At 45.9% G+C, this 25,979-nt stretch overlaps 1 protein-coding gene across 2 annotated transcripts in view; it reads right to left on the reverse strand.

Annotated features, from left to right (window-relative positions):
• Window positions 1–25,979, reverse strand: part of SEC31B (SEC31 homolog B, COPII component) — a 1,155,786-nt gene that overhangs the window by 851,512 nt on the left and 278,295 nt on the right. For both annotated transcript variants that reach the window (XM_085603885.1, XM_085603887.1), the window contains exon 7: window positions 415–557. In XM_085603885.1, coding sequence (XP_085460011.1) covers window positions 415–557 — 143 coding nt within the window. The remainder of the gene's footprint in view (window positions 1–414; window positions 558–25,979) is intronic.

The following is a 25,979-nucleotide window of genomic DNA, read 5'->3' on the forward strand; positions in this document are numbered from 1 at the left end:
TTCCTAACCAGAAAATTAACTCTGATTCTATTGTATATTTAAATTAATACATGTTCCTCTGTACAGTACAACATTTATACGCATATCAACTAATATCAAGATCCTACTCCCAATAACTGAACTGCAAATTACTTATTAGCACAAAAACAACTTTTTTATCCACATTTAACTTTCAGAGAAAGAAAGGCATATTGAAAGCATTCCCATAAACAGCATGCCATTTAACGCAACGCCATATTAATATCTCAAAACATAAAGCTTAGATTTGCAAAACAACTCTGTTTTAATGGTGTCCAGAATGTGCCCAAGGCTCTGGCAGTTGGAACCAACCCAAAGGTCGTCAACAATGTGCCTGCTCACTTTCTACTGCCTGAACATCCCCCAAAGGTAAGGACTGAGTCCAAAATTTCTTACCTTGTGTGGCTCTCAAGGACCTTCAAAGGAGAGGTCGCAAATCGGAGGTCCCACATCTGAATGACAGGCATGCGATCATCTTCGGATGAGAGAACCAGCTGAGTTGGAACTTCTGGGTGCCACATCATTCCTGAACAATGCATCTGCAGAGTGCAAACAAAGGACACAGAAAAGTAAGAATATACATCTAAATTGAATTTTGATCTCCTTAATATTAATAGCACGGGATGCTGTTTTACAGTTTAAAAAACGCAAACCAAAAATTCTGCCAATGTGCAAAATGCAGAACTCCAAAGATGAGAATATTCGGCTTCCAAAGCACTTGTTGCAAGGAGCTTATTAGTCTATAAACTACAAAGCTGTAAAAATGATCCTGCACTCCAAGTTAAGCATGTTTCCTCACTGCGAAACGTTTTCTCGGCGGATCTCAATTCAGACATACATTTTATTGTAGCTAAGATATATATATATATTTGCAGAATCCTTCAGTCTCATAACGAAAGGTAAAGTCGCACTCAGGATAATTGTTAAAGAATGAAATTTATTGTCTGACGCGTTTCAACCCCACGGGGAGATATATATATATATATATATATATACATACAGGGACGTTATAGTTAGTTGGACATTTGACTCATATAAAACCAGAGGAATTCGCCTGTTATAGTTAGTTGAGCTAACTATAACTTGCACCCCCACAATGCACTGCTGATGACGTCACATATTACATCACTCATGACATGGTCAGTGACATCACTGATGACATCACTGATGACATCTCAAATGCCATCACTGATGACATCATCCAGTGAATGTGTGTTAAAGAATGAATGAGTGTATAAGACTCAGCATGGATGATTACGTAGGTGTATCACTAACTGTATAAGTGACTAATGAATTGTGTCTTGCTTAATGCATGTGTTAGCGACTGATATAGGCATTCACACAGTTTAGGTTGTTAGTTGGTGTGTAAGCAGTTCCATGGTTTGGTTAGCAATTAAATGAGGATCTATATGAGCTATTCATTGCTTGTCTGAGTACCTGTATGAGTACCTGAGTGTCTGCATCGGTGACTCTCTGCATAGATGTGTGAGTGGCTAATTCACTAGATATATGTGTTCAAGTCTGTATCTGTGAAGGTCTGTATGGCTGAGTGAGTGTGTGTATGAGTGTCTCGGTGAGTGAATGGATGCCTCAGTGGTACATGTGAGTAACTCCATATGCGAAAGGCAGTATATATGAGTGTTGGACTATATAAATGACTATATGTGAGAATGAGTGATTGTGAGAGTGCCTGTATGGATCAGTGTGTCCTTGTATTAGTTATTGTATTAGAGTGTAAGTATGTGTGAGTATATGTTTAAATAAGTGACGTGGTATGTGTATAACTGTACAGGTGAGTAAATAAAAGTGTTATTGATTATTTCCATTACTGACTAGGCGTGTAAATAACTCTAAGAATGAGAGGCAGTGTCTGAGTGTCTGTATAGATATGTGACTGGATATGATAATGCTGTATTGATGGCTGACTGTATGTATGAGTGAGTGTATAGGTGAATGGATGTATGTGTGTACACCTATAAATTAGAGAGTGGATATGCACTAACTGGTATTGGTGTGTTCACGGTTTTGAAAATGATAGTCTGTATTTTAGACTGGGTGTATCAAGTGTTATTCTAGGGTCTGATCAGGTGCATCTGATTTTCACGTGGATGATGCCATCAGTGATGTCATTTGAGATGTCATCAGTGATGTCATCAGTGATGTCACTGACCATGTCATGAGTGATGTAATATGTGACGTCATCAGCAGTGCATTGCGGGGGCACGAGTTATAGTTAGCTCAACTAACTATAACAGGTGAATTTCTCTGGTTTTATGTCAAATGTCCAACTAACTATAACGTCCTTGAAACCTATGGTTTTTTCAGTGAATTTCTAAGGTTTTTTTAAAATGCTAATTACTAATTATAACGTCCCTGAAACCTATGGTTTTTTCAGTGAATTTCAAAGGTTTTTTAAATGCTAATTCCTAACTATAACGTCCCTGAAACCTATGTTTTTTTCTGTGAATTTCTAAGGTTTTTTTAAATGCTAATTCCCAACTATAACGTGCCTGAAACCTATGGTTTTTTCAGTGAATTTCAAAGGTTTTTTAAATGCTAATTTCTAACTGTAACGTGCTTGAAACCTATGGTTTTTTCAGTGAATTTCAAAGGTTTTTTAAATGCTAATTTCTATTTATAACGTTCATTAAACCTATCTTTTTTTCTGTGTTTTTTAAAGATCATCCCATTCTCAACTTGGTGAAAACTGAAATCTCACCACTCTTCCATCAATACCTTACACTAACAAAATCGCCACAAACAAGAGCCACATCTAACGCTAATGAAATGCACAGTAGGCGTTCCCGTGCAAAAAAAACACGAAAACACCACTTCCCCATATTTTCAACAACCAGCCAAATCTGCAATGCGATCCACAAAGCAGGCGATAAGCCGAGTTAGCAGTAACAAATTAACATCAACCTTTAACTGGTGTAAGGAGGTCGAGTATCTACTCCACTATTTAGACCCAACTCACAGCCACATCTAAAGACCAACATGTGATACAGCTACTGATCATGCAGCTCCAACACCCAACAACTTCACAACACCCAGCCCCACCACCACCAGAACCTCCCCCCCCGGACCATCCGCCCCCCCCCCCCCAACTACCACCGAGGCAGCACAAAACAAAACAGACCTTCCCAAAATTCCATGCCCCTCAGCCACACAATAGCTGAATGTTGGGAGATGAGCAACCAACTATATATGAAGGAGGCAAGTCACCCATCACTGATAAAGCACACAATGCCAAGTGTAACACTCATGTGCTGCACAAACCTCACTATGCAAAGCACAAACCTCTCCATGTGGAGATATACTATTGATACTTGTACTGTAGTGCACAGTGGACGCAACCATGTTACCTCAGGCAGTGGGGAAGATCTCGGTCATGTAGCTGTGTTGTCCCCCACTGAAAGCGGAAGGGGAGTGGGCTACTCCAACGTACGCCACTCCAGCGTAGGAGTATGAATAAATAGACCAGGCCCTAGGCGTGGTTCACTTGTGGGAAGACCAACGAGTCTGTCAGAACGTCAGCCCTCACCCTGGCAAATGGCAGCCTCCATAACCGCAGGCCTCCTCAAAACAGGGCCCCCGCGAACCCAGCGGCACAGCACCACAGACTTATGCCTGTACCGACTACTGCCTTCGATCTACACTACGGGCAGCAGGGCTCACAATTCAGATGTAGGGGCGATTGCAGATATCGCAGTCCAGTTCGCAAGACATGTTGCTCCCAGTGCGGCCCGCCGGGACCACGTCTCATCGCAGGGTGCGCACACGCTGAGTACTCCAGGTGCCACTAACTGTGCAGCTCAACTCAACGTCACGTGCCTGTGCGCCCATCCTGACTGCTGCCTCCGCCCTACACTGGAGTTACATGATTCACAATTCAACATTAGTAGCGACGCAAAGTGTGTAAGAGACTATAATGGGTTAAGAAGGCCAAATGTTCGCAATCTGTGCAGCTCAAGTCAACGTCACCTGCCTGTGGGCCTTTGCTGACCGTTGCCTCCGGCCTACAGTGTGGAAGACCGGCGACACGTGGTGTCCTCAGATTGAAAAATCTAGGAAGAAACTCAACAAAGCTGTGTCTGCATACCACAGAGACCACAAAACCATCTACAACAACATACATTTTGATATGGCTGATATCTATAGAAGTGATGGAGTACACTTCCCAGATCACGGAAATCGAGTTTTCCTGAAGAACTTGAAGCTGTGCATCCGCACTTATATGTAGCTCCAACTAATCAACACAAAGGCTCTTTTTAGAGCCACCCTATAACTGACAACTTAGGCCCACTATTTTAGGGCCAGGTAATGGCAACTCCCGCACCCTCACCAAAATGTATTCTTCACACAGCTGTGATGCAGCAGCCAGACCATCCGACTTTGCAGCACAGAGCTCTCGCTTTGATCACCACCTCTACTCCCCCAAAGGGGAGAGTAGTTTGCGCTTTACAAATACCGAATTGATTTGATACGCGCAAATTTACCTTCGCACTCCCTGTATAACACCCCCTAAGCACCATACACAAGTTACAATGTTCTAAACAAAAGTTCCTCCGAGTAGGTATAACTACATACTGACACCACTTCGACAGATGTGGCACAGCGGCCAGAGCACATGACTTCACAGCATATGACAGTCTCTTTGGACTTACGCTTTCATCCCCGAGTCCGACAGCAGCTCAGCTTAGCAGCATGAGACTGTACACAATACCTCACATATTTCCCGTACCCCAGGACTTTCAGACCAGTACGGTTCAGTAGTTTGTCCTAGTAGGTATAAACACATGCTGACACTACTTTCACAGGTGTAGCGCAGGGGCCACGGCACATGACTTCACAGCATAAGACACACAATTTGTGCTCACGCTTTAATCCCCGACTCCCGCACCAGCTCACCTTAGCAGTATCAGACTCTAGGCAATACCTCACTTAATTTCCACTGCTGTGCCTTTGCGAGCGGACGGCCCGTAGCTCTCCCTCTGCGAGTCGAGCCCACGGGCCGCAGCTCTCCCTCTGCGAACCTGGGTGCGAACTGTTGAAACTAGGAACTGTTGGCAGCCATTTTGTGATTCAGTCCACGTCAGCTCGCATCTCTCCGCCTACAAGACATCGAGTTCGTAGTTCTACCTATGCGAGGCAACTCTGAAAACATACCGGAACTCTGTCTGTGCGAGATACCCCTTTCACGCACCCTATTCCAACATCACCAGCTAGCAGCTATGCCTTTAGAAGCTAGTCCGTCGGCTCGCAGCTCTGCGTCTGTGAGCCGTCGGGCCCGCAGCTCCACCTCTGCGAGCCAGCCCATTATCTCGTAGCTGTGTGTCTGCTAGCAGGCCTGTCAACCCGTTGCTCTCTCTGTGCGAGTTAGACCACAGCTCTCTGAAGCATAGCCCCCAACAACCTTCTCGGGCCCGCAACTCTCTCTCCGCGAACCACCGGTCGGGCTCGCAGCTCTTCGTGTGCGAGTCCTCGGGCCCGCAGTCGTACCTCTGCAAGCCAAGACTGGAAATATATTGCCGCTATCTCTCTCTGCGAGATACCCCCTTCACGCTCCCTCTCCCCACTTCACCGTCCCGCAGCTATCCCTTTGCAAGCGGACAGCTCGCACTTTTCCCTATAACAGTCGGCCCGCAGCTGTTCCTCTGCGAGCCGGCCCGCAGCTCTCCCGCTGCGAGCCGTCGGGCCACAGCTCTCTCTCTACGAGCCTGCCAGATTTAAAAATTGGAAATAGTATCCTCTGCTGATGACGTCAGATATTACATCACTGTATTTAGACACTTATTTACCCAGGTCTTCTTCCATTAATCTTTAGCTATACATATATTACAAATATTTATTTTTCATAAAGACACATATGTCATCAGTGATGTAATATCTGACGTCATCAGCAGAGGATTGCGGTCGCGTGAGTTATAGTTGCCTGCACTAACTATAACGGGGGAATTTCATTGGTTTTTTACGAGTGAAATGTCCAGCTAACTATAACATGTGTGAAACCTATGGTTTTTTAAGTGAATTTGCAAGGTTTTTAAAATGCTAATTTGTAACTATAACGTGTGTGAAACCTATGGTTTTTTCAGTGAATTTGTACGGTTTTTTAAATGCTAAGTTTTTTTTTCCAGGTTTTTCACCGGGCGCGCACCGTGAATTATTATTTTTTTTTTTTAAATCGCGAGGTGCGCGCACCGTGCGCGCGCTGTGGGCGCTCACTGCGCTTCGCGCACCGAGCACCCACGGTTCGCAGTGCGTGCCGTGCGCGCGCGGTGCACGCACCTCGCGATTTAAAAAAAATAAAAAAATAGTTTTTTTCTCCCTTGGGGGTCCTTCTGTGACCCCCTGACCAAGGCTAGGGGGTCAGGAACTGTCCACTCTGCCCCCTTTTCACGTTCTCCACCTTTTTTTTTCACCCCCACAGACTGCGAGAGACAAAATGGCGGCCGACACTTCCTGGTTCCGACCGATTCGAATGTTTACCGATATCTAACAACCAATCAGAATTGCGCTCGCGCATGGCAGGGTGCGCGCACTGTGCGCGCACGGTGCGCGCGTATAGATATTGATATGCTTTTAAATGCTATTTTCTCAGGAAATACTGAACAGATTTACACCAGACCTGCAAAAGGCACTTCCTTGACCTTATGGCTACCTCTCTGCCAAATTTCATGTAATTCTGTTCAGCCGTTCGGGCTGTAGCTGCGACTAAAGGTCCTATGGAAAAATGCATGGGGAAAACGCGTTTTGGGACCCCCCCTTTTTCTCGGCCCCCGCTTGACGAATCACCCCGAGACTTTCAGGGTAGGAGCTGAGCGGAGCGCCCCATTAGTTTTGAAAATTTCGCGAGGATTCGTCAACCAGCGCCAAAGTTATTCAAAATATAATTTTGAGATTTCCTATGGAAACTAGGTTGTAACTATAACTATCTACTGGCGACCGCCAGTAGATAATATATATAGATATATACATATCAAAGACCGTGAGGTTGAAACGCGTCAGTCAATACATTTCATTCTTTAACAATTATCCTGAGTGCAACTTTACCGTTCATTGTGAGACTGAAGGATTCTGCAAATTATATATATATATATATATTCACTGAAAAAACCATAGGTTTCAGGGGTGTTATAGTTAGCTGGACTTTTCACTTGTACAAAACCATTGAAATTCCCCCGTTATAGTTAGTTCAGCTAACTATAACTCGCGCGCCCGCAATGCACTGCTGATGACGTCACATATTACATCACTCATGACATGGTCAGTGACATCACTCATGACATCACTGATGACATCTCAAATGACATCACTGATGACATCACTGATGACATCATCCAGTGAATGTGTGTTTTTCTGAAAATTAAATATGTTTTATATATGTATATCTCAAGGTCGATGGAAGAATAAATGGGTATATAAGTGTCTAAATGGATGATTTGTTTTTGAAAAATTGATTGTGTAACTGACTGATTAAGTGTATCATAGTGAATACATGGCTTAGTGAGTAATGTTTAAATATGTAAATATCTGTATCAGTCTCTCACTTTGTGTATAAGTGGCTGCATGGGTTGGTGAGTAGCTACATGGGTGTCTATATAGGTTATTAGTTGTTTTTTTGAGTATCAGTCTGAGTGTCTGCATGGTTCGGTGGGGGGTATTACGTAGTGCATAGGTGCATGAATGAGTGACTCACTGTTTGTATGGGTTGAACACAGCATGTGTGCAGGACTGTATGGGTGGATGAGTGTGTGTATGGGTGTGTTAGTGAGTGAATGACTGTCTCAATAGTGTCTTTATGAGTAACTACATATGTTTTAAACTAGTATATGTGACTATTGGTGAGTATATGTGAGAGTGAGAGATTGACAGAGTTCCTGTATGAATAAGTATGTGTTTCTTTAAGTGATTGTTTAAAAGACTAAGTATGTGTAAGTTTCCGTAGAAGTAAGTATGGTGGTGTGTGTATAACTGTATATGCAAGTAAATGTATGTTTGATTCTTTATTAGCATGAGTGACTATGTGTGTGAGTAACTCTATGGATGAGTGGCATTGTGTAACAGAATGTATAGGTGTATGAGTACATATGATGAGTGAGTACATGTATGAGTGACTGTATAGGACTGTTGGTGAATGAGTGGATGTGTATGTGGATCTTAGAATTACTGAAGAGGTTGTTGTAACTGGTATTGGTATGTCCATTGTTTTGAAAATTTTAGTCTCTATTTTTGAATGTGTGTATCAAAGGTTATATTAGGGTGAGAGGAGGTCTGCCACTCTATCACAAGGATGATGTCATCAGTGATGTCATCAGTGATGTCATTTGAGATGTCATCAGTGATGTCATGAGTGATGTCACTGACCATGTCATGAGTGATGTAATATGTGACGTCATCAGCAGTGCATTGCGGGCGCGCGAGTTATAGTTAGCTGAACTAACTATAACGGGGGAATTTCAATGGTTTTGTACAAGTGAAAAGTCCAGCTAACTATAACACCCCTGAAACCTATGGTTTTTTCAGTGAATTTCTGAGGTTTTTTAAATGCTAATTCCTAACTATAACGTGCCTGAAACCTATGTTTTTTTCTGTGAATTTCAAAGGTTTTTTAAATGCTAATTTCTAACTATGCCTACAGAGATAGGACATGTGAAGAAAGAAGAAAAAATGCACAGAAAGAAACAAAAGAAGTGCAGAAAGAAGCAACAGAAGTCCTCAAATATGAAGATAAGTGCAGGAAGAAGGATAACGTGCAGAAAGAACAAAAAGAAGAGCAGAAAGAAGCCTTGTTGCAAAATCATCCTGTACCCTCAACTTTTTCAGACGGATACTGGTGGTAACTGAGTCTGACTAACCAGTCCTAGAGCCAGTGCTATGTTAAAAGACACTTAGAATACAGTGAAAACACCTACATACACTAGGGAACATTATGCGTTGGGGTCCCCCTGTGATTAGCATGACCTCCTCTGTAAGCCCCTAGTATATAATAGGGCATGGGGATTAAAACTACCTCTTAAAACAGGCCACAGGGCGTTTTTGCACACGTTAACTCAGGCCCCGTCCCCTCCATTCATCACTGTGTAAACACGCCCTGTGTCCATTTTTAGTTGGGAGATTAAGTTCATTTGAATCCTGAGGGTCCCTAGGGTCCAACTAGCCCACTAGGTACCTCCAGTAAGTGCCACAGAGCTGCGTTGCAGAGAGGTGTAAAAAGTGGCACGGCCTGGACCACCTCTCTGCAATGCAGCTCAGTGGCGCTTACTGGAAGCACTTGGTGGGCTAGTTAGCCCCCGGGGGCCCTCAGTATTGAAGGGAAATTATATCCCCAATTTAAAACGTGCCATAGTGCGTGTTTGCACACGTCACCTCAGGCCCCGTCCCCTCCCTTCACCACTGTGTAAACGCGCCCTGTGGCTGTTCTAAGTTGAGAGATTAAGTCCCCTTGAATCCTAAGGGTCCCTAGGGTCAAACTAGACCACTAGGTACCTCCAGTAAGCGCCACAGAGCTGCGTTGCAGAGAGGTGTAAAAAGGGGCTTGGCCTCAGAACACCTGGCTGCAGCGCAGCTCCCTGGCGCATACTGGAGATGCCTGTTGGGGGCGCGTTTGCAGAGTGCTGCACGGAGGGGGCATGGCCTCCGGCACGATGCCAGTCTTTTATTTATTTTAGTTTTTTAAGAAGGGGGGCTGTTTGGTTCCCCTTCTTATTCTAATTTATTGGCCCTGATGACCCCATCCCCCAGGGCCAGTCTCCTAATTATATTTTTTTGACCCCAATCCCCAGGGCCGGCCACTGTTTTTTATTATTTTTAAAAAATATATATTTATAGACACACCTAGGACATGCTGGACAAACCGTACGTACCTATCACCATGACGATTTGCGTGATATTCATTAAAAGGCGACTATGCATGCAATGAATCCACGTGGAATGTATTTACACCACTAGTGAAGCTCTGACATGTCTGATGCCCTACCGTGCCTAATCCTGGTAGACACCCTTGTCGTTTATTTATACAAACATGGGTAGCTATTGACGGGCACATTTAATACACATGCACACCAAGCCATTCAAAGGGGATTCGACAAAAATTCGACCAAAACTATGCAAGAAACCCCCCTCACGGTTAATAAAACACACATCCACTGCCGGATGTGTAATACTTTTTATTTTACTCTCTGGAAAGGGGACGAACATCACTTGAGAGTCACAGCGTGCTCCTGACAGAGCCCAATGCTGTGTTACACCCACCATTGCCTGCCGAGTGCCACACACCTCTGTGTTGTATTCCACTAGCTAGTGCATATGCTATGACACTCTCTAGCCCATGTGCACTGTAACACCACCCCGTGAATATGTCATGCCACACTTGTCTTTGCACGGGTTATATTGCCCCATCTAACGTGCCTTTCTCGATGCCTATGTTATAACGCACAGTGCTATGCCATACATATTACAATCTGGGATCCATATCTTTGTCACAGTGCATATGCAACGTTACACTCCCCAGCACATATTTTATATTACAACTTTAGAGACTAGTTAGGTTACACAACACTGCCCTGTGCATATTACACTCCAAGGCGCATATCGCATAGCACACGCTAGTGCCTGTGCTATCTCGCGCTCTCCAATGAATCTGTCATTGCGCACAATGTATTGCATATTATATTTCACGCCCGGTTCATCTTATATCACACTTTTTGGTGCATAGTTTATACCATACACTATATCTAGTTTTCATTTTCAATCGTGCTCTCAGGACTATGTTCTATATAACACTGTGTTCACCTACCCTTTTCACGGGCATTACATTTTGCGATAGGGGGTGGAGGGTCAGGGGGTGTTTCTGCCAAGTGAGCCCGGAGTCACAGTCACAAACGTCCTCTTCTTCCTGAATAAAAGTGAGATTATGCTGCATACTTGTTCATATTTTAAGTAGTTCGCACAGACACAATGTTTTAAAAACAATAAAGTTCCTAATACCCGCCTTCTCTGAACAGTTAGCTTGCTGCCCCATCCCCTTCCTCCCTATCCTCTGTTGTGTGAATCCATGGACTAGCCTCCTCCCTCCTGCCATGCATGGTCTGATGTGCTGCCACTGCCCTCAATTTAGTATGATGTACCAGTCCACTCCTCCTGCCCTCCATTGCCCAATTCTATGCCCCATCATTGACCTCCTGCTTAAACTCTGTGCTTAGCTTGCTGCCCCTATTCTACTTCCCCCTGCCCTCCGATGTCTTTGTGCATGCCCCTGCTCCATCCTTTTTGCCCACCATGTCCCATGGACCTGCCACTCCTATCTACTCTGAGTGTTCTGTTGAGCTGCCACTCCCCTCCCACCTGCCTAGCATTGTCAGATGACTGTAACCTGTCCCTGCCACCTCCACCCTGCCTGTCCACATGCCATGCCCCTATCCTCTTCCTCCTGTCCTACATGGTCCATTGTACTGCCACACCCTTCTGCCCTCCCTGGTCTGTTGTGCTGCAACTGCTCCTCCTGCCTGCCCCGTGTGGTCTGTTGTGAGGTCCCTTCCCCTGAACTTTCTTGTCTGTGCACAGGTCCTGACCCTCCCTTCTATCCTCCATCGACCTTTGTGCATGCCCCTCCACCCTCCTTCTTGCCCATCATAGCCATTGTGCTGCCACTAACCCTCCCACTTGCCATGCATGGTCTTCTGTGCTGCCATGGCCCCTCCCACCTTCCCTGTGTGGTCAGTTAGCTGCCCCTGACCCCCTCCCACCTTCCCTCCATGGTCTGTGTGTATGCCATCACAGTCTCACTGTTGCTCTTCATGGTGTGTCTTGCTTCTAGTGCCCATCCTGCCTGACCTCCATGGCTATCTTGCTGCTCCTGCCCTGCCCCCTTGCCCCCAGCCCTACTCCCTCCCTCCTGGCTTGTCTGTTCCATTGTAATGCCCCTGATCCGTCCCTCCTGCCCTTTATGGTCTGTTATGCTGCAGCTTTCTCTCCTGTCTGTCCGTTATGGTCAGCTAGCTACCATTGCCTCTTGCCCCTCTGTTCTCTGTTGTCCATGTGCATGGTCCTGTCCCCTCCCTCTTGCTTTCTATGGATTGTTGTGCTGCACTCCCGTCCTGCATGCCCTGTGTGGTGTATTGTGCTGCTGCAAACCCTGATGCCTGCCCTGCAGGGTCAGTTTGGTGCACCTCTCCTTGTCCCTCCTGTCCTCTGTTATCCAAGTCCATGTCCCTATCCCATTTCCTTCCATGATCCAATGTACCATACTTGCGAACATTTTGAACTTGGTAAGAGGGAGATTTTGAAAAAAAACTGGGGTATTGACTTTCCCCTTTGAGTTACATTGAAAAAGAGGATATTGTAGACAGGAGACAGATCAAATAAAGCCCATTTGAGCTTAAAAACATTGGACGTTTCCTGGCTGAATCGGGTCTGTTGGCATGTATGGTTGTACTACCATTGCCTCTTCCTTCTGCCCACAATGGTCTATTACATTGCCACAGCCTTGAAGGAGGGTAGATTTTGTATCACAGGGGGCCCCTGGCCCGTTCTGTCCACACCTGAAGTATGAGACCCTTGTCCTTGCCCTGCCAGCTGCATTTGTAGGCCGTATTAAATTGACCAGCGGGTCCTGTGTTGCTATATAATTATCCTGAGACATCCTTACCACTCAGCCAGCATAAAACCCCTGTGTAGGCCCTTCTGTTCAATATGTAGGCCTCTTTGTTAAATTGACCATAGCTCTGCAATTTTAGTGTATAGCAGTCTGAAGGCAGGTCTGCGAGGCCTTCTGATCCAAACTAGTAGCTCCCACCCTACCCGAGTGCTCCGTGCTCGGTATCAAAGTTCAACATCCCCCTGAAGCTGTCGACATACAGTAGGCTGCATCCTGGACTGGTACTTGCTTCCTGGGCAGGTTTCCCGCTTTTAAGGAAGTGGCAACCGCAGAGCGTCAAGTTAGGAGAACTGAGGAGATTTTATACATGAATATATTGAATTCCCGTACAATACCCATTATTTTCTGCTTGCTCTATGGAACTTACGATAAGTGATTGGCCTGAGAGACTGACCTTTTCACCCAGTCCATTGTCAGCATTAAGTGGGTAAATGACGAAATGTCTGGTAAAATCTGCAGACGAAGCTTTTGGGTAGCATACGTAGGTAGATGTAGCGTGCAAAGGAGCCCACAAAATGATATAAAAAAAGGGAGCACCCACAGATATCGACGGACTACCTCGCCGTCTGTATGTAGGTTAACAGGCAGTGCAGGTTTTCCCCAAGAGCTGGGAGCTCTTGTCTTCCTTTGCTTAAAATGTCTTGCTCTGCTTTGCTTGAAGTATCTTATTCTATTTTACCTATATGAAATGTCATGTTATGTTTAACCATTGTTCTCTTTACTTTTGCATTTAAAAGATTTTGTATTGTAATTGCAGGAATGCTTGCTCTAAGAGTAAACGTGAGTGTTCCTAGGTAACATTTTCCTTGGTGTAACTTGTTTCTCATGATGCATTTATAGATGTGTTTTCTCTCTCTCTCTGTCAGTACATTAATTGAGATACAGAGAATATTATGACAGCTGTATGATTATCTGGATTCTGTATTTTGTACTTTATGTCTCTATTCTGCGGTTCCTTTGAAGTTGCATCTTCTCATTAAACTGCCATTGTATTCTGCCTCCAATTCCATGTCTCATATGTCTGTTTTCTTCATTTTTGGAGCAAGCGTTCCTAGGCACCCCGGCTCAAATTAAGGTGCCCCTTTTGTCCCTGACTCACTCTCCTGCTCAGTTCTGTGGTGGCTCCCGGGGATCTGGGGACCGCCCCTAGCTTCCTTGACCCGTAATAGATCTTCCCTCCAACAGCCTCTCTTGCAAGTCCTGTATTGTTGGTTTGTTGCCCCTGCCCCCCTTTCCACTGCCCTCCATAGTCTGTTGTGCTTCCACGGCCCTTCCTGCCTGCTCAGTGTGGGTAAATTGTTGCCTTTGCACCCTCCTACCTGCCTTCAATTTTCAGAGTCCGTGCCCCTGGCCTCTGCCTCTCAACAGTATCCTAATGAACAACTAGATTGCTAACATTCTATATTTATTACAAAAGTGTGGAACGCCTGACATCATCTTGATGTAATCAAAACTGTAATACCTAGAGCATTTCCTTTAGAAATTACATATATGAGAGGGTCTTATTGGCATCAAAATTATGGTTAGTGCTCTAAAAGACTAAAATAAGGACATATTGTCTGAGTTTTCAAATAGCGACAAAGCACTTTTAAATTATTTGTTATCTTTATGTTTTTTTATCCAGTTGACCACTTGATTAAATGTTGCACTTAGGGGAGAGGATGTGGTGTTACTTCCAGAACTGCAGACTTTGCAACTGGGGAACCAGGTTGAAGTTTCTGCTTCAGCTCGACATTCTGTGATTCTGGTCAAATCACTTAGTCTCCCCATGTCTACAACCAAAATGAATTTGTTCTTGTGTGATGTAACCAATGCTCATGTAAAGCACTCCAATACCTGACAAGTCTGCACTATATAACACTGCAAAAACACAAAATAATAAGTGTTTTGCACACTTCTGTCATTGGGCTATATTTGGGCTACATCTGGGTGATTTTGGGCTACATTTGGGCTCTTTTGTCTCCGGTGGCCATCTTGGGAGATTTATTTGTTATGAAGTTTCCTAATTTCCTCATGTACTGCAGTCTCCTCAGTAGGAAATGCTTTCAGTTTTTTACTTTGATTCCATCATGAAGGTATCCAGGTATGTCACACATTTGCCATAAATTCTGAATGTTAGCACTCTAGTTGCTCATTAGATCACTGTAGTAAAACTACTGCACCATGGAAGTCTGCTCCTGGTATTAAAAGTGCATGTTTCAGTCTGCATGTCAGAATGTTTTAATGAAATAGAAGAGGATTTGAGAAGTCACTCAAAATGTGCCCTCATTTTCTTTCTTCAGCATTAATCATAATTTCTATGGCAAAATGAACCTCCTCATTGTGTTCCTTTTTAAATTAAATGTTTTAAGTGTTACCAGTTTATTCCAATCAAGATGGCTTCAGGTGTGCCATACTTTTGTCATAATGAAGACAGTAAGCGCTCTAGTTGTTTTTAAGAACATTCTGGGACATTCTGTCATTGGGCTATACTTGGGCTACATCTGGGTGATATTTGGGCTACATTTGGGCTCTTTTGCCTCTGGTGGCCATCTTGGGAGACTTATTTGTTATGAAGTTTCCTAATTTCCTTATTTACTGCAGTCTCCTCAGTAGGAAATACTTTCAGTTTTTTACTTTGATTCCATCAAGAAGGCATTCAGATGTGTCACACATTTGCCATAAATTGAGAATGTTAGCACTCTTTTTGCTCATTAGATCACTGTAGTAAAGCTACTGCTCACCAGGGAAAACTGCTGCTGGTATTGAAAGTGCATGTTTCAGTCTGCATGTCAGAATTTTTTAATGAAATAGAAGAGGATTTGAGAAGTCACTCAAAATGTGCCCTAATTTTTCTTTCTGCAGCACTAATCATACTTTTTATGGAAAAATGAACCCCCTCATTTTGTTCCTTTTTAAATTAAATGTTTTAAGAGTTACCACTTTAATCCAAGCAAGATGGCTTCAGGTGTGCCATACGTTTATCATAAGTAGGACTGTTAGCGCTCTAGTAGTTCTTTGGAACACTCTGGGAAGCTGCAGTAGAACACAAAGGAATCAACTGACAGTCTCTGCCCTTGTTGGATGTACATGTTTTACTGAGAATGTCAGACTTCATTCTCACATGACTGAGAAAGATAATGTGAATTTACAGAAAATAAGCTCTCAGTTTAGCCTATAGATCACCTTCCAAACCTCTGTGGTAAAAGCATGAGAAAATATTTTTCTCTCAATCATGATATCCCAGCAGAAGTCTTTTTCACATGGTGAAATCACCTTAGAACATACCACAATTCCTAAAATGAGTATGGTACCATCAACAAATGATTTATAATGTAACTAAAGTCTTAAAACCTTCTATTAACTGCAATGCTTTTTAATGAGGTGCTATCATGTATATTGGTCCCAAGATGGCTGCCAACACTTCTTGGATGAAGTGCTGACAGCCAATCAGATCTCAGGATGAGATGTGTAGTTAGGCTCCGCCCACATATATATATGCTTTTAAATGCTATTTTCTCAGGAAATACTGAACAGATTTACACCAGACCTGCAAAAGGCACTTCCTTGACCTTATGGCTACCTCTCTGCCAAATTTCAAGTAATTCTGTTCAGCCGTTCGGGCTGTAGCTGTGTCTAAAGGTCCTATGGAAAAATGCATGGGGAAAACGCGTTTTGGGACCCCCCTTTTTTCTCGGCCCCTGCTTGACGAATCCCCCCGAGACTTTCAGGGTAGGAGCGGAGCGTAGCGCCCCACCTATTTTGAAAATTTCGCGAGGATTCGTCGACCGGCGCCAAAGTTATTACAAATAGAATGTTGCGGATTTCCTATGGAAACAGGGTCCTAACTATAACTACCTACTGGCGACCGCCAGTAGGTAATATATATATATATATATATATTACCTACTGGCGGTCGCCAGTAGGTAGTTATAGTTAGGACCACGTTTCCATAGGAAATCCGCAACATTCTATTTTGAATAACATTTGCGCCGGTCGACGAATCCTCGCGAATTTTTCAAAATAGGTGGGGCGCTACGCTCCGCTCCTACCCTGAAAGTCTCGGGGGGATTCGTCAAGCGGGGGCTGAGATAAAAGGGGGGTCCCAAAACGCGTTTTTCCCATGCATTTTTCCATAGGACCTTTAGACAGGGCTACAGCCCGAACGGCTGAACAGAATTACTAGAAATTTGGCAGAGAGGTAGTCCTCAGGTCAAGGAAGTGCCTTTTGTAGGTTTGGTGTAAATCTGTTCAGTAGATTCTGAGAAAATAGCCTTTAAATCAATATATATATCTGAGCCAGCTTACGGTGCGCTTACGGTACGCTTACCGTACGCGTACGGTGGCGTGCGCGAGCGCGATTCTGATTGGCTCTTAGATCTTAGTAAACATTCGAATCGGCCGAAACCAGGAAGCTGCGGCCGCCATTTTCTCTCTCGCACTGAGAGCGATTTTTAAAATTTAAAGCCCAAAAACATGTAAAGGGTCTGTTTAGACAGCTCCCACACACATAGGCATGTTGAGGGAGTCCCCAAAGATCCTCCAAGGCCAAAAACGGAATTTTTATTTTTTCGGTAATTTCGCCGATTACGCTTATCGTACGCGTACGGCAAAAAATAATTTTAAAAAAAAACATCAGCCACACTCTCTGCACCCCGTGTGCAATTGGTGGCCGAATGCCACCAATTGTGCATGGCTTATCACAGCTGAAAAAAACTAAAATTTTTAAAAAATAAAAATAAATAAAAAAATTATCCACACTCTCTCCACCCCGTGTGCAAATGGTGCCCGAAGGGCACCATTTGTGCATGGCTTATAAAATATACGAAAAATTAAAATATTACCTTTCAAAACGAAGTGCATCATATGTCCTCCATGTGCGCACGGTGCGCGAAGCGCATCGTGCGTACATGGCCCATCTAGCGTAACGTGGGCACACGGTGCGCGTAGCGCACCGCGTGCCCACCGTGCGTGCATGGCACTAACTGCGTAAAGTGGGCGCGCGGTGCGCGAAGCGCACCGTGTGCTCACTGTGCGCGCACGGTGCTATTTTAGGGCCAGGTAACGGCAACTCCCGCACCCTCACCAAAATGTATTCTTCACACAGCTGTGATGCAGCAGCCAGACCATCCGACTTTGCAGCACAGAGCTCTCGCTTTGATCACCACCTCTACTCCCCCAAAGGGGAGAGTAGTTTGCGCTTTACAAATACCGAATTGATTTGATACGCGCAAATTTACCTTCGCACTCCCTGTATAACACCCCCTAAGCACCATACACAAGTTACAATGTTCTAAACAAAAGTTCCTCCGAGTAGGTATAACTACATACTGACACCACTTCGACAGATGTGGCACAGCGGCCAGAGCACATGACTTCACAGCATATGACAGTCTCTTTGGACTTACGCTTTCATCCCCGAGTCCGACAGCAGCTCAGCTTAGCAGCATGAGACTGTACACAATACCTCACATATTTCCCGTACCCCAGGACTTTCAGACCAGTACGGTTCAGTAGTTTGTCCTAGTAGGTATAAACACATGCTGACACTACTTTCACAGGTGTAGCGCAGGGGCCACGGCACATGACTTCACAGCATAAGACACACAATTTGTGCTCACGCTTTAATCCCCGACTCCCGCACCAGCTCACCTTAGCAGTATCAGACTCTAGGCAATACCTCACTTAATTTCCACTGCTGTGCCTTTGCGAGCGGACGGCCCGTAGCTCTCCCTCTGCGAGTCGAGCCCACGGGCCGCAGCTCTCCCTCTGCGAACCTGGGTGCGAACTGTTGAAACTAGGAACTGTTGGCAGCCATTTTGTGATTCAGTCCACGTCAGCTCGCATCTCTCCGCCTACAAGACATCGAGTTCGTAGTTCTACCTATGCGAGGCAACTCTGAAAACATACCGGAACTCTGTCTGTGCGAGATACCCCTTTCACGCACCCTATTCCAACATCACCAGCTAGCAGCTATGCCTTTAGAAGCTAGTCCGTCGGCTCGCAGCTCTGCGTCTGTGAGCCGTCGGGCCCGCAGCTCCACCTCTGCGAGCCAGCCCATTATCTCGTAGCTGTGTGTCTGCTAGCAGGCCTGTCAACCCGTTGCTCTCTCTGTGCGAGTTAGACCACAGCTCTCTGAAGCATAGCCCCCAACAACCTTCTCGGGCCCGCAACTCTCTCTCCGCGAACCACCGGTCGGGCTCGCAGCTCTTCGTGTGCGAGTCCTCGGGCCCGCAGTCGTACCTCTGCAAGCCAAGACTGGAAATATATTGCCGCTATCTCTCTCTGCGAGATACCCCCTTCACGCTCCCTCTCCCCACTTCACCGTCCCGCAGCTATCCCTTTGCAAGCGGACAGCTCGCACTTTTCCCTATAACAGTCGGCCCGCAGCTGTTCCTCTGCGAGCCGGCCCGCAGCTCTCCCGCTGCGAGCCGTCGGGCCACAGCTCTCTCTCTACGAGCCTGCCAGATTTAAAAATTGGAAATAGTATCCTCTGCTGATGACGTCAGATATTACATCACTGTATTTAGACACTTATTTACCCAGGTCTTCTTCCATTAATCTTTAGCTATACATATATTACAAATATTTATTTTTCATAAAGACACATATGTCATCAGTGATGTAATATCTGACGTCATCAGCAGAGGATTGCGGTCGCGTGAGTTATAGTTGCCTGCACTAACTATAACGGGGGAATTTCATTGGTTTTTTACGAGTGAAATGTCCAGCTAACTATAACATGTGTGAAACCTATGGTTTTTTAAGTGAATTTGCAAGGTTTTTAAAATGCTAATTTGTAACTATAACGTGTGTGAAACCTATGGTTTTTTCAGTGAATTTGTACGGTTTTTTAAATGCTAAGTTTTTTTTTTCCAGGTTTTTCACCGGGCGCGCACCGTGAATTATTATTTTTTTTTTAAATCGCGAGGTGCGCGCACCGTGCGCGCGCTGTGGGCGCTCACTGCGCTTCGCGCACCGAGCACCCACGGTTCGCAGTGCGTGCCGTGCGCGCGCGGTGTACGCACCTCGCGATTTAAAAAAAATAAAAAAATAGTTTTTTTCTCCCTTGGGGGTCCTTCTGTGACCCCCTGACCAAGGCTAGGGGGTCAGGAACTGTCCACTCTGCCCCCTTTTCACGTTCTCCACCTTTTTTTTTCACCCCCACAGACTGCGAGAGACAAAATGGCGGCCGACACTTCCTGGTTCCGACCGATTCGAATGTTTACAGATATCTAACAACCAATCAGAATTGAGCTCGCGCATGGCAGGGTGCGCGCACTGTGCGCGCACGGTGCGCGCGTATAGATATTGATATGCTTTTAAATGCTATTTTCTCAGGAAATACTGAACAGATTTACACCAGACCTGCAAAAGGCACTTCCTTGACCTTATGGCTACCTCTCTGCCAAATTTCATGTAATTCTGTTCAGCCGTTCGGGCTGTAGCTGCGACTAAAGGTCCTATGGAAAAATGCATGGGGAAAACGCGTTTGGGACCCCCCCTTTTTCTCGGCCCCCGCTTGACGAATCACCCCGAGACTTTCAGGGTAGGAGCTGAGCGGAGCGCCCCATTAGTTTTGAAAATTTCGCGAGGATTCGTCAACCAGCGCCAAAGTTATTCAAAATATAATTTTGAGATTTCCTATGGAAACTAGGTTGTAACTATAACTATCTACTGGCGACCGCCAGTAGATAATATATATAGATATATACATATCAAAGACCGTGAGGTTGAAACGCGTCAGTCAATACATTTCATTCTTTAACAATTATCCTGAGTGCAACTTTACCGTTCATTGTGAGACTGAAGGATTCTGCAAATTATATATATATATATATATATATATATATATATATATATTACCTACTGGCGGTCGCCAGTAGGTAGTTATAGTTAGGACCACGTTTCCATAGGAAATCCGCAACATTCTATTTTGAATAACTTTTGCGCCGGTCGACGAATCCTCGCGAATTTTTCAAAATAGGTGGGGCGCTACGCTCCGCTCCTACCCTGAAAGTCTCGGGGGGATTCGTCAAGCGGGGGCTGAGATAAAAGGGGGGTCCCAAAACGCGTTTTTCCCATGCATTTTTCCATAGGACCTTTAGACAGGGCTACAGCCCGAACGGCTGAACAGAATTACTAGAAATTTGGCAGAGAGGTAGTCCTCAGGTCAAGGAAGTGCCTTTTGTAGGTTTGGTGTAAATCTGTTCAGTAGATTCTGAGAAAATAGCCTTTAAATCAATATATATATCTGAGCCAGCTTACGGTGCGCTTACGGTACGCTTACCGTACGCGTACGGTGGCGTGCGCGAGCGCGATTCTGATTGGCTCTTAGATCTTAGTAAACATTCGAATCGGCCGAAACCAGGAAGCTGCGGCCGCCATTTTCTCTCTCGCACTGAGAGCGATTTTTAAAATTTAAAGCCCAAAAACATGTAAAGGGGCTGTTTAGACAGCTCCCACACACATAGGCATGTTGAGGGAGTCCCCAAAGATCCTCCAAGGCCAAAAACGGAATTTTTATTTTTTCGGTAATTTCGCCGATTACGCTTATCGTACGCGTACGGCAAAAAATAATTTTTTTAAAAAACATCATCCACACTCTCTGCACCCCGTGTGCAATTGGTGGCCGAATGCCACCAATTGTGCATGGCTTATCACAGCTGAAAAAAACTAAAATTTTTAAAAAAAATAAATAAAAAAAAAATTATCCACACTCTCTCCACCCCGTGTGCAAATGGTGCCCGAAGGGCACCATTTGTGCATGGCTTATAAAATATTCGAAAAATTAAAATATTACCTTTCAAAACGAAGTGCATCATATGTCCTCCATGTGCGCACGGTGCGCGAAGCGCATCGTGCGTACATGGCCCATCTAGCGTAACGTGGGCACACGGTGCGCGTAGCGCACCGCGTGCCCACCGTGCGTGCATGGCACTAACTGCGTAAAGTGGGCGCGCGGTGCGCGAAGAGCACCGCGTGCTCACTGTGCGCGCACGGTGCGCGAAGCGCACTGTGCGCGCACAGAACGAACTGCGTTAAGTGGGCGCGCACGCCACGAATGGCGTAAAGTAACTTAGCATTTAAAAAACCGTACAAATTCACTGAAAAAACCATAGGTTTCACACACGTTATAGTTAGGAATTAGCATTTAAAAAACCTTGCAAATTCACTGAAAAAACCATAGGTTTCACACATGTTATAGTTAGCGGAAATTTTACTGATAAAAAACCAATGAAATTCCCCCTTTATAGTTACTGCAGGCAACTATAACTCACGCGACCGCAATCTTCTGCTGATGACATATGTGTCTTTATGAAAAAAAAATATTTGTAATATATGTATAGCTAAAAATGTATGGAAGAAGACATGGGCAAATAAGTGTCTAAATACAGTATTAGCATCAGCAGAGGATTGCGGTCGCTTGAGTTATAGTTGCCTGCAGTAACTATAACGGGGGAATTTCATTGGTTTTTTATCAGTAAAATTTCCGCTAACTATAACATGTGTGAAACCTATGGTTTTTTCAGTGAATATATATATAGATAGCTTTTTTTTTACCTACACATATACAAATTATTAGTAAATGTAACAAATAAACTGCAAAAAAAGTATATTTCTAATTTAAATACACATAAAACAATAAACAATAGATAAAACTACACTTTACTAAATATATGTTAAAAATTACATAAATGTTTATATATAAAAATATCAAATTAAATACTTAAACACATAATAAGAAATATGTAAGCAATAAAAAGAAAACTATTATACTCGCTCTTCAGCTGCTGGTTGGCCCTCCATGTAATCCTGGAAAAATCCTGGAATCTGGACCTGTTTCCCAGCCCTGACACCACATTGCGATCAGCAATTCACAGTGCACCGGAGGTGTCGGACACCGGCCAGGAAAATTAAAAAATGAAGGCGCTGGGAGCAGGGCCTCGCTAGGCCCAAGAAGGGGGACGGATCCCGTGACGCAGCCACAGTTGAAAGGGAGAATGGCAGAGGCCCGAGGATTTCCAGAACAACCTTAGGCCGGAGAAGTCTTTCCTAGGGGTTCTCTCTCCCCCCTACCTAGAGGTGCGGAAGGAATCGGCTGGCCAGTTTGGAGTGTTCCCTACCAGGGTGGAGGCCCTGTAGGCCCTAACCGGTGGCCGTGGAGCTGTGCCTAGGATGCAGAGGAGGTGGACGCTTCCTGACTATGCCTCTAAATGGCCCTGGTGATCCTGAGGTGAGCGGCGAGTGTCTGGAGACTGCAGGGTGAGGCGGGCTCGGAGCAGCGATACGGGACCCGCTGGAGACCTGAACATCATTGCCGAGCCTCAGGCTTGCTCGGAGTGGGGGCGGCTTGACTGATCCGGACTGTGCCGTCGCGGAGCAGGAGACCTGTTGCCTGAGAGGTGACCCCCACCACGCTGGTGGTCGTGGACCTGGAGACTCGGCCTCATCGGCCCATAGCACACGTGTTTGGAGCGGGGGTCTGGCCCTAGGGGAATACTGTTGGTGTGGACATTGGCGGCATCCTGCGCTGATCCTTGGTGCCCATTGCCGGCCAGCCTCCCTCTCTTCTGTTGAGCTGCTTTTGCAGTGAGGAAAACAGCTGGAGGCGCTTCTGGACCAGGGTGGCAGCGATGAAGCCTTATCCTTCCGGCTCTGGGGGTTTGCTCGTCTCTCGGGCCCTGCGGCGGGGGCAGAACTCAATGAATACTCGTGGGCCCCTGGCACAGCACAGTAAGCGGGCGCCCTTGGTGGAACTTGGTGCCATTTCTGGAACCAGCCTCAACTGTGCCTGGTGTAGGGAGTCGAGACGACTGCGCCCCCCCACTGGTCCTAGCGCTGCGGCAGAGAGCAGGCAACGGGGGACAGGAGTCTTGCTCCACAGCATACGGAGGCCCGCCCGAAAAGAAAAGAAGATCTGGAGTGGCCCATCGTGCCATTGGGCAGGTGAAATGGCAGGAGCCTGCCTAACACGGACATGGGCAAGGACAAGGGCACTCGAGCAGGGGCAACCAACACTATCACACAGTCTACCATGCCGCACCATTCACCGCAGCGCATCATGCGGCAAACAACAGGAGAGGATGGGGAGGATAGGGGGAGATGATGAGCTGATGCGGGCGGAGTTGCTGGCTGCCATACAGGGATCCCGGAAGGTGCTGGAGGCCCGGATAGGTGTAGTCTCAATCGATGTAAACCTGCTGCGGGCTGACCTCTGCAAGGTAGAGGATAAAGTCACTGTAGTGGAGGAGGGCGTATCAGGTCTTAAAGGAGAGGTGACTGCCCTGAAAAAACAGGTGACACACCAACCCTCCATAATAAAAGCCCAGGAGCACCACACCGAGGACGCGGAGGGTCGTGCCAGACGCAGTAACATCCGCAAACTGGGCTTTCCTGAAAGAGCAGAGGGCAGATCAGCAGAGCGGTTCCTGGAGCAGTGGATTAAGACTCAGCTGTGCCCCTCGGGCCTATCAGACATGTTCGCCATTGAGAGGGCGCATAGGGCCCATGTGCCTCCGCTCCCTCCGGGGGCTCCCCTGCGTGCAATCATTGCAAAAATGTTGAATTATAGAGACAGAGACTGCATCCTCAGGGCCGCCAGAGAGCAACAAGAGATCCACTTGAAGAACAGCAAGATCTCCAAATATCCTGATTATACCAGGTGCAGGAACAAAGGAAATTGTATCTAGGTGTAAAGAGGAAATTAAGGGACATCAACCCACAATACATGCTGTTATACCCAGCGAAACTGAAGGTCTTGGCACACGGCAAGGCGCACTTCTTCGAGAGCCCTGAGGAGGTTTGGAAATGGCTGGATATTAGGGGGGAAGCACTTGCACAGCGAGAGACTCGGATCTGGACCAAGAAATGGGGCACCAGAGCGCTGCAGGGGGCACGGTCCGGGGGGGAGACGATGGATCTTCAACTGCGGGTACATGCCCGTTCAAAAGAATCACGGTCAGGAATGCCGGAACGCTACAAATGAATACGGACACCCCATCGTCATCAGAGGCTGTGGGGTCATTGCCAACTTAGAAATTGCTGATCAGACTCAATGGCCAAATGCATCGGTAGACGTGGTCCCAGAACCCTGCTCGAACAAGAGGGGGAGGCCACGGAGGAGCAGTAAATGGGGGGCTCGTGATGGCTCCCGAACTGGGACGGTTGTGAGGACCTGCTGTTTGTATGTAAATCACACACAGGCCGAAGTGGCCCACTTCATTGATGAGGCAGGACCCGGTGTGCGTGGGCCGGACGGACTCAATACTAATGTTGTTGTACCATTATTACCTGCTTAGGTCAAATTTCTGGGGTAGGGGTTTGTGGGTCCAGATTTTTTCACTTAGGGTGGCTTGAGAGTGTTTCTGCATCAGTAGCAGGATGGGTGCGACCTGGCACGACATAGGGGTAGGTATTTCTGACGACACTGTTGTTCAACAAATGTCCATGGGAGGGTATTGTTTTTATTAGTTTTCATGTTTTGGTTTGTTTTGACCGTGTGCACCGGAGTGGCTTTATCGTGGGTGGGCAGGGCTTGGGGTTGGTGGCGGTAGCGAGAACAACTTGTGCTGGAGACTGAGTATACATTTCTGACCTGAACTGTCTGCAGATTGGGCACATGTACCAAAAGACATAGGGTATTAACTTTCCTCAAACGCCATCATATATCAATTGGTTGCCTTTAGGAAACACGCCTGGATGGTAGTGGCACAGCCAGAGTAGCCAAGGAGTGGCAAGGCCAGATTCACCATTCCTCTTTCTCTACATAGGGGCACCATGATCTGGGTGGCACCTGGCATACCATTTACACCGATATACAGCGAATCTGATGTGAATGGTCGTTATGTGATATTGCGAGGCTTACAAGATGGCAGGGAAATTGTTATCTTAAATACATATGCACCAAACACGGTAGACCCCACGTTCTTTCAGGTCATTCAGGAACTATTGTCCAACTAATTAGACCTCCCATACATATGGATGGGCGACTTTAATTGTGTCCTAGACTTAGCCCTTGATAGATATCCCCCCAAAGCAAGGACTAAACCCAGAATGTCTCAGATGTTCAGGAAGGTCATGCAAGACCTAGGGGCCCATGATGCATGGAGGGAAACCCACCATACATTTCCACTCTTCATATGCCATTCACTTACACACAGTACACAAAGCAGGCTGGACAGGGTCCTGGTATTGGGTGTGCCAGCCTTCCCAGAGATGGAGGTGACCCACTTGGCACGCTTTCTGTCCGACCATTCCCCGGTGCAATGTTTGGTGAGGTGGGGATCGCTCATATTGGGCCAGAGGCGTTGGAGATTCCCAC

The sequence above is a fragment of the Triturus cristatus genome, chromosome 1_2 (assembly GCF_964204655.1).
Source record: "Triturus cristatus chromosome 1_2, aTriCri1.1, whole genome shotgun sequence".
NCBI classification, from domain to species: Eukaryota; Metazoa; Chordata; class Amphibia; order Caudata; family Salamandridae; genus Triturus; species Triturus cristatus.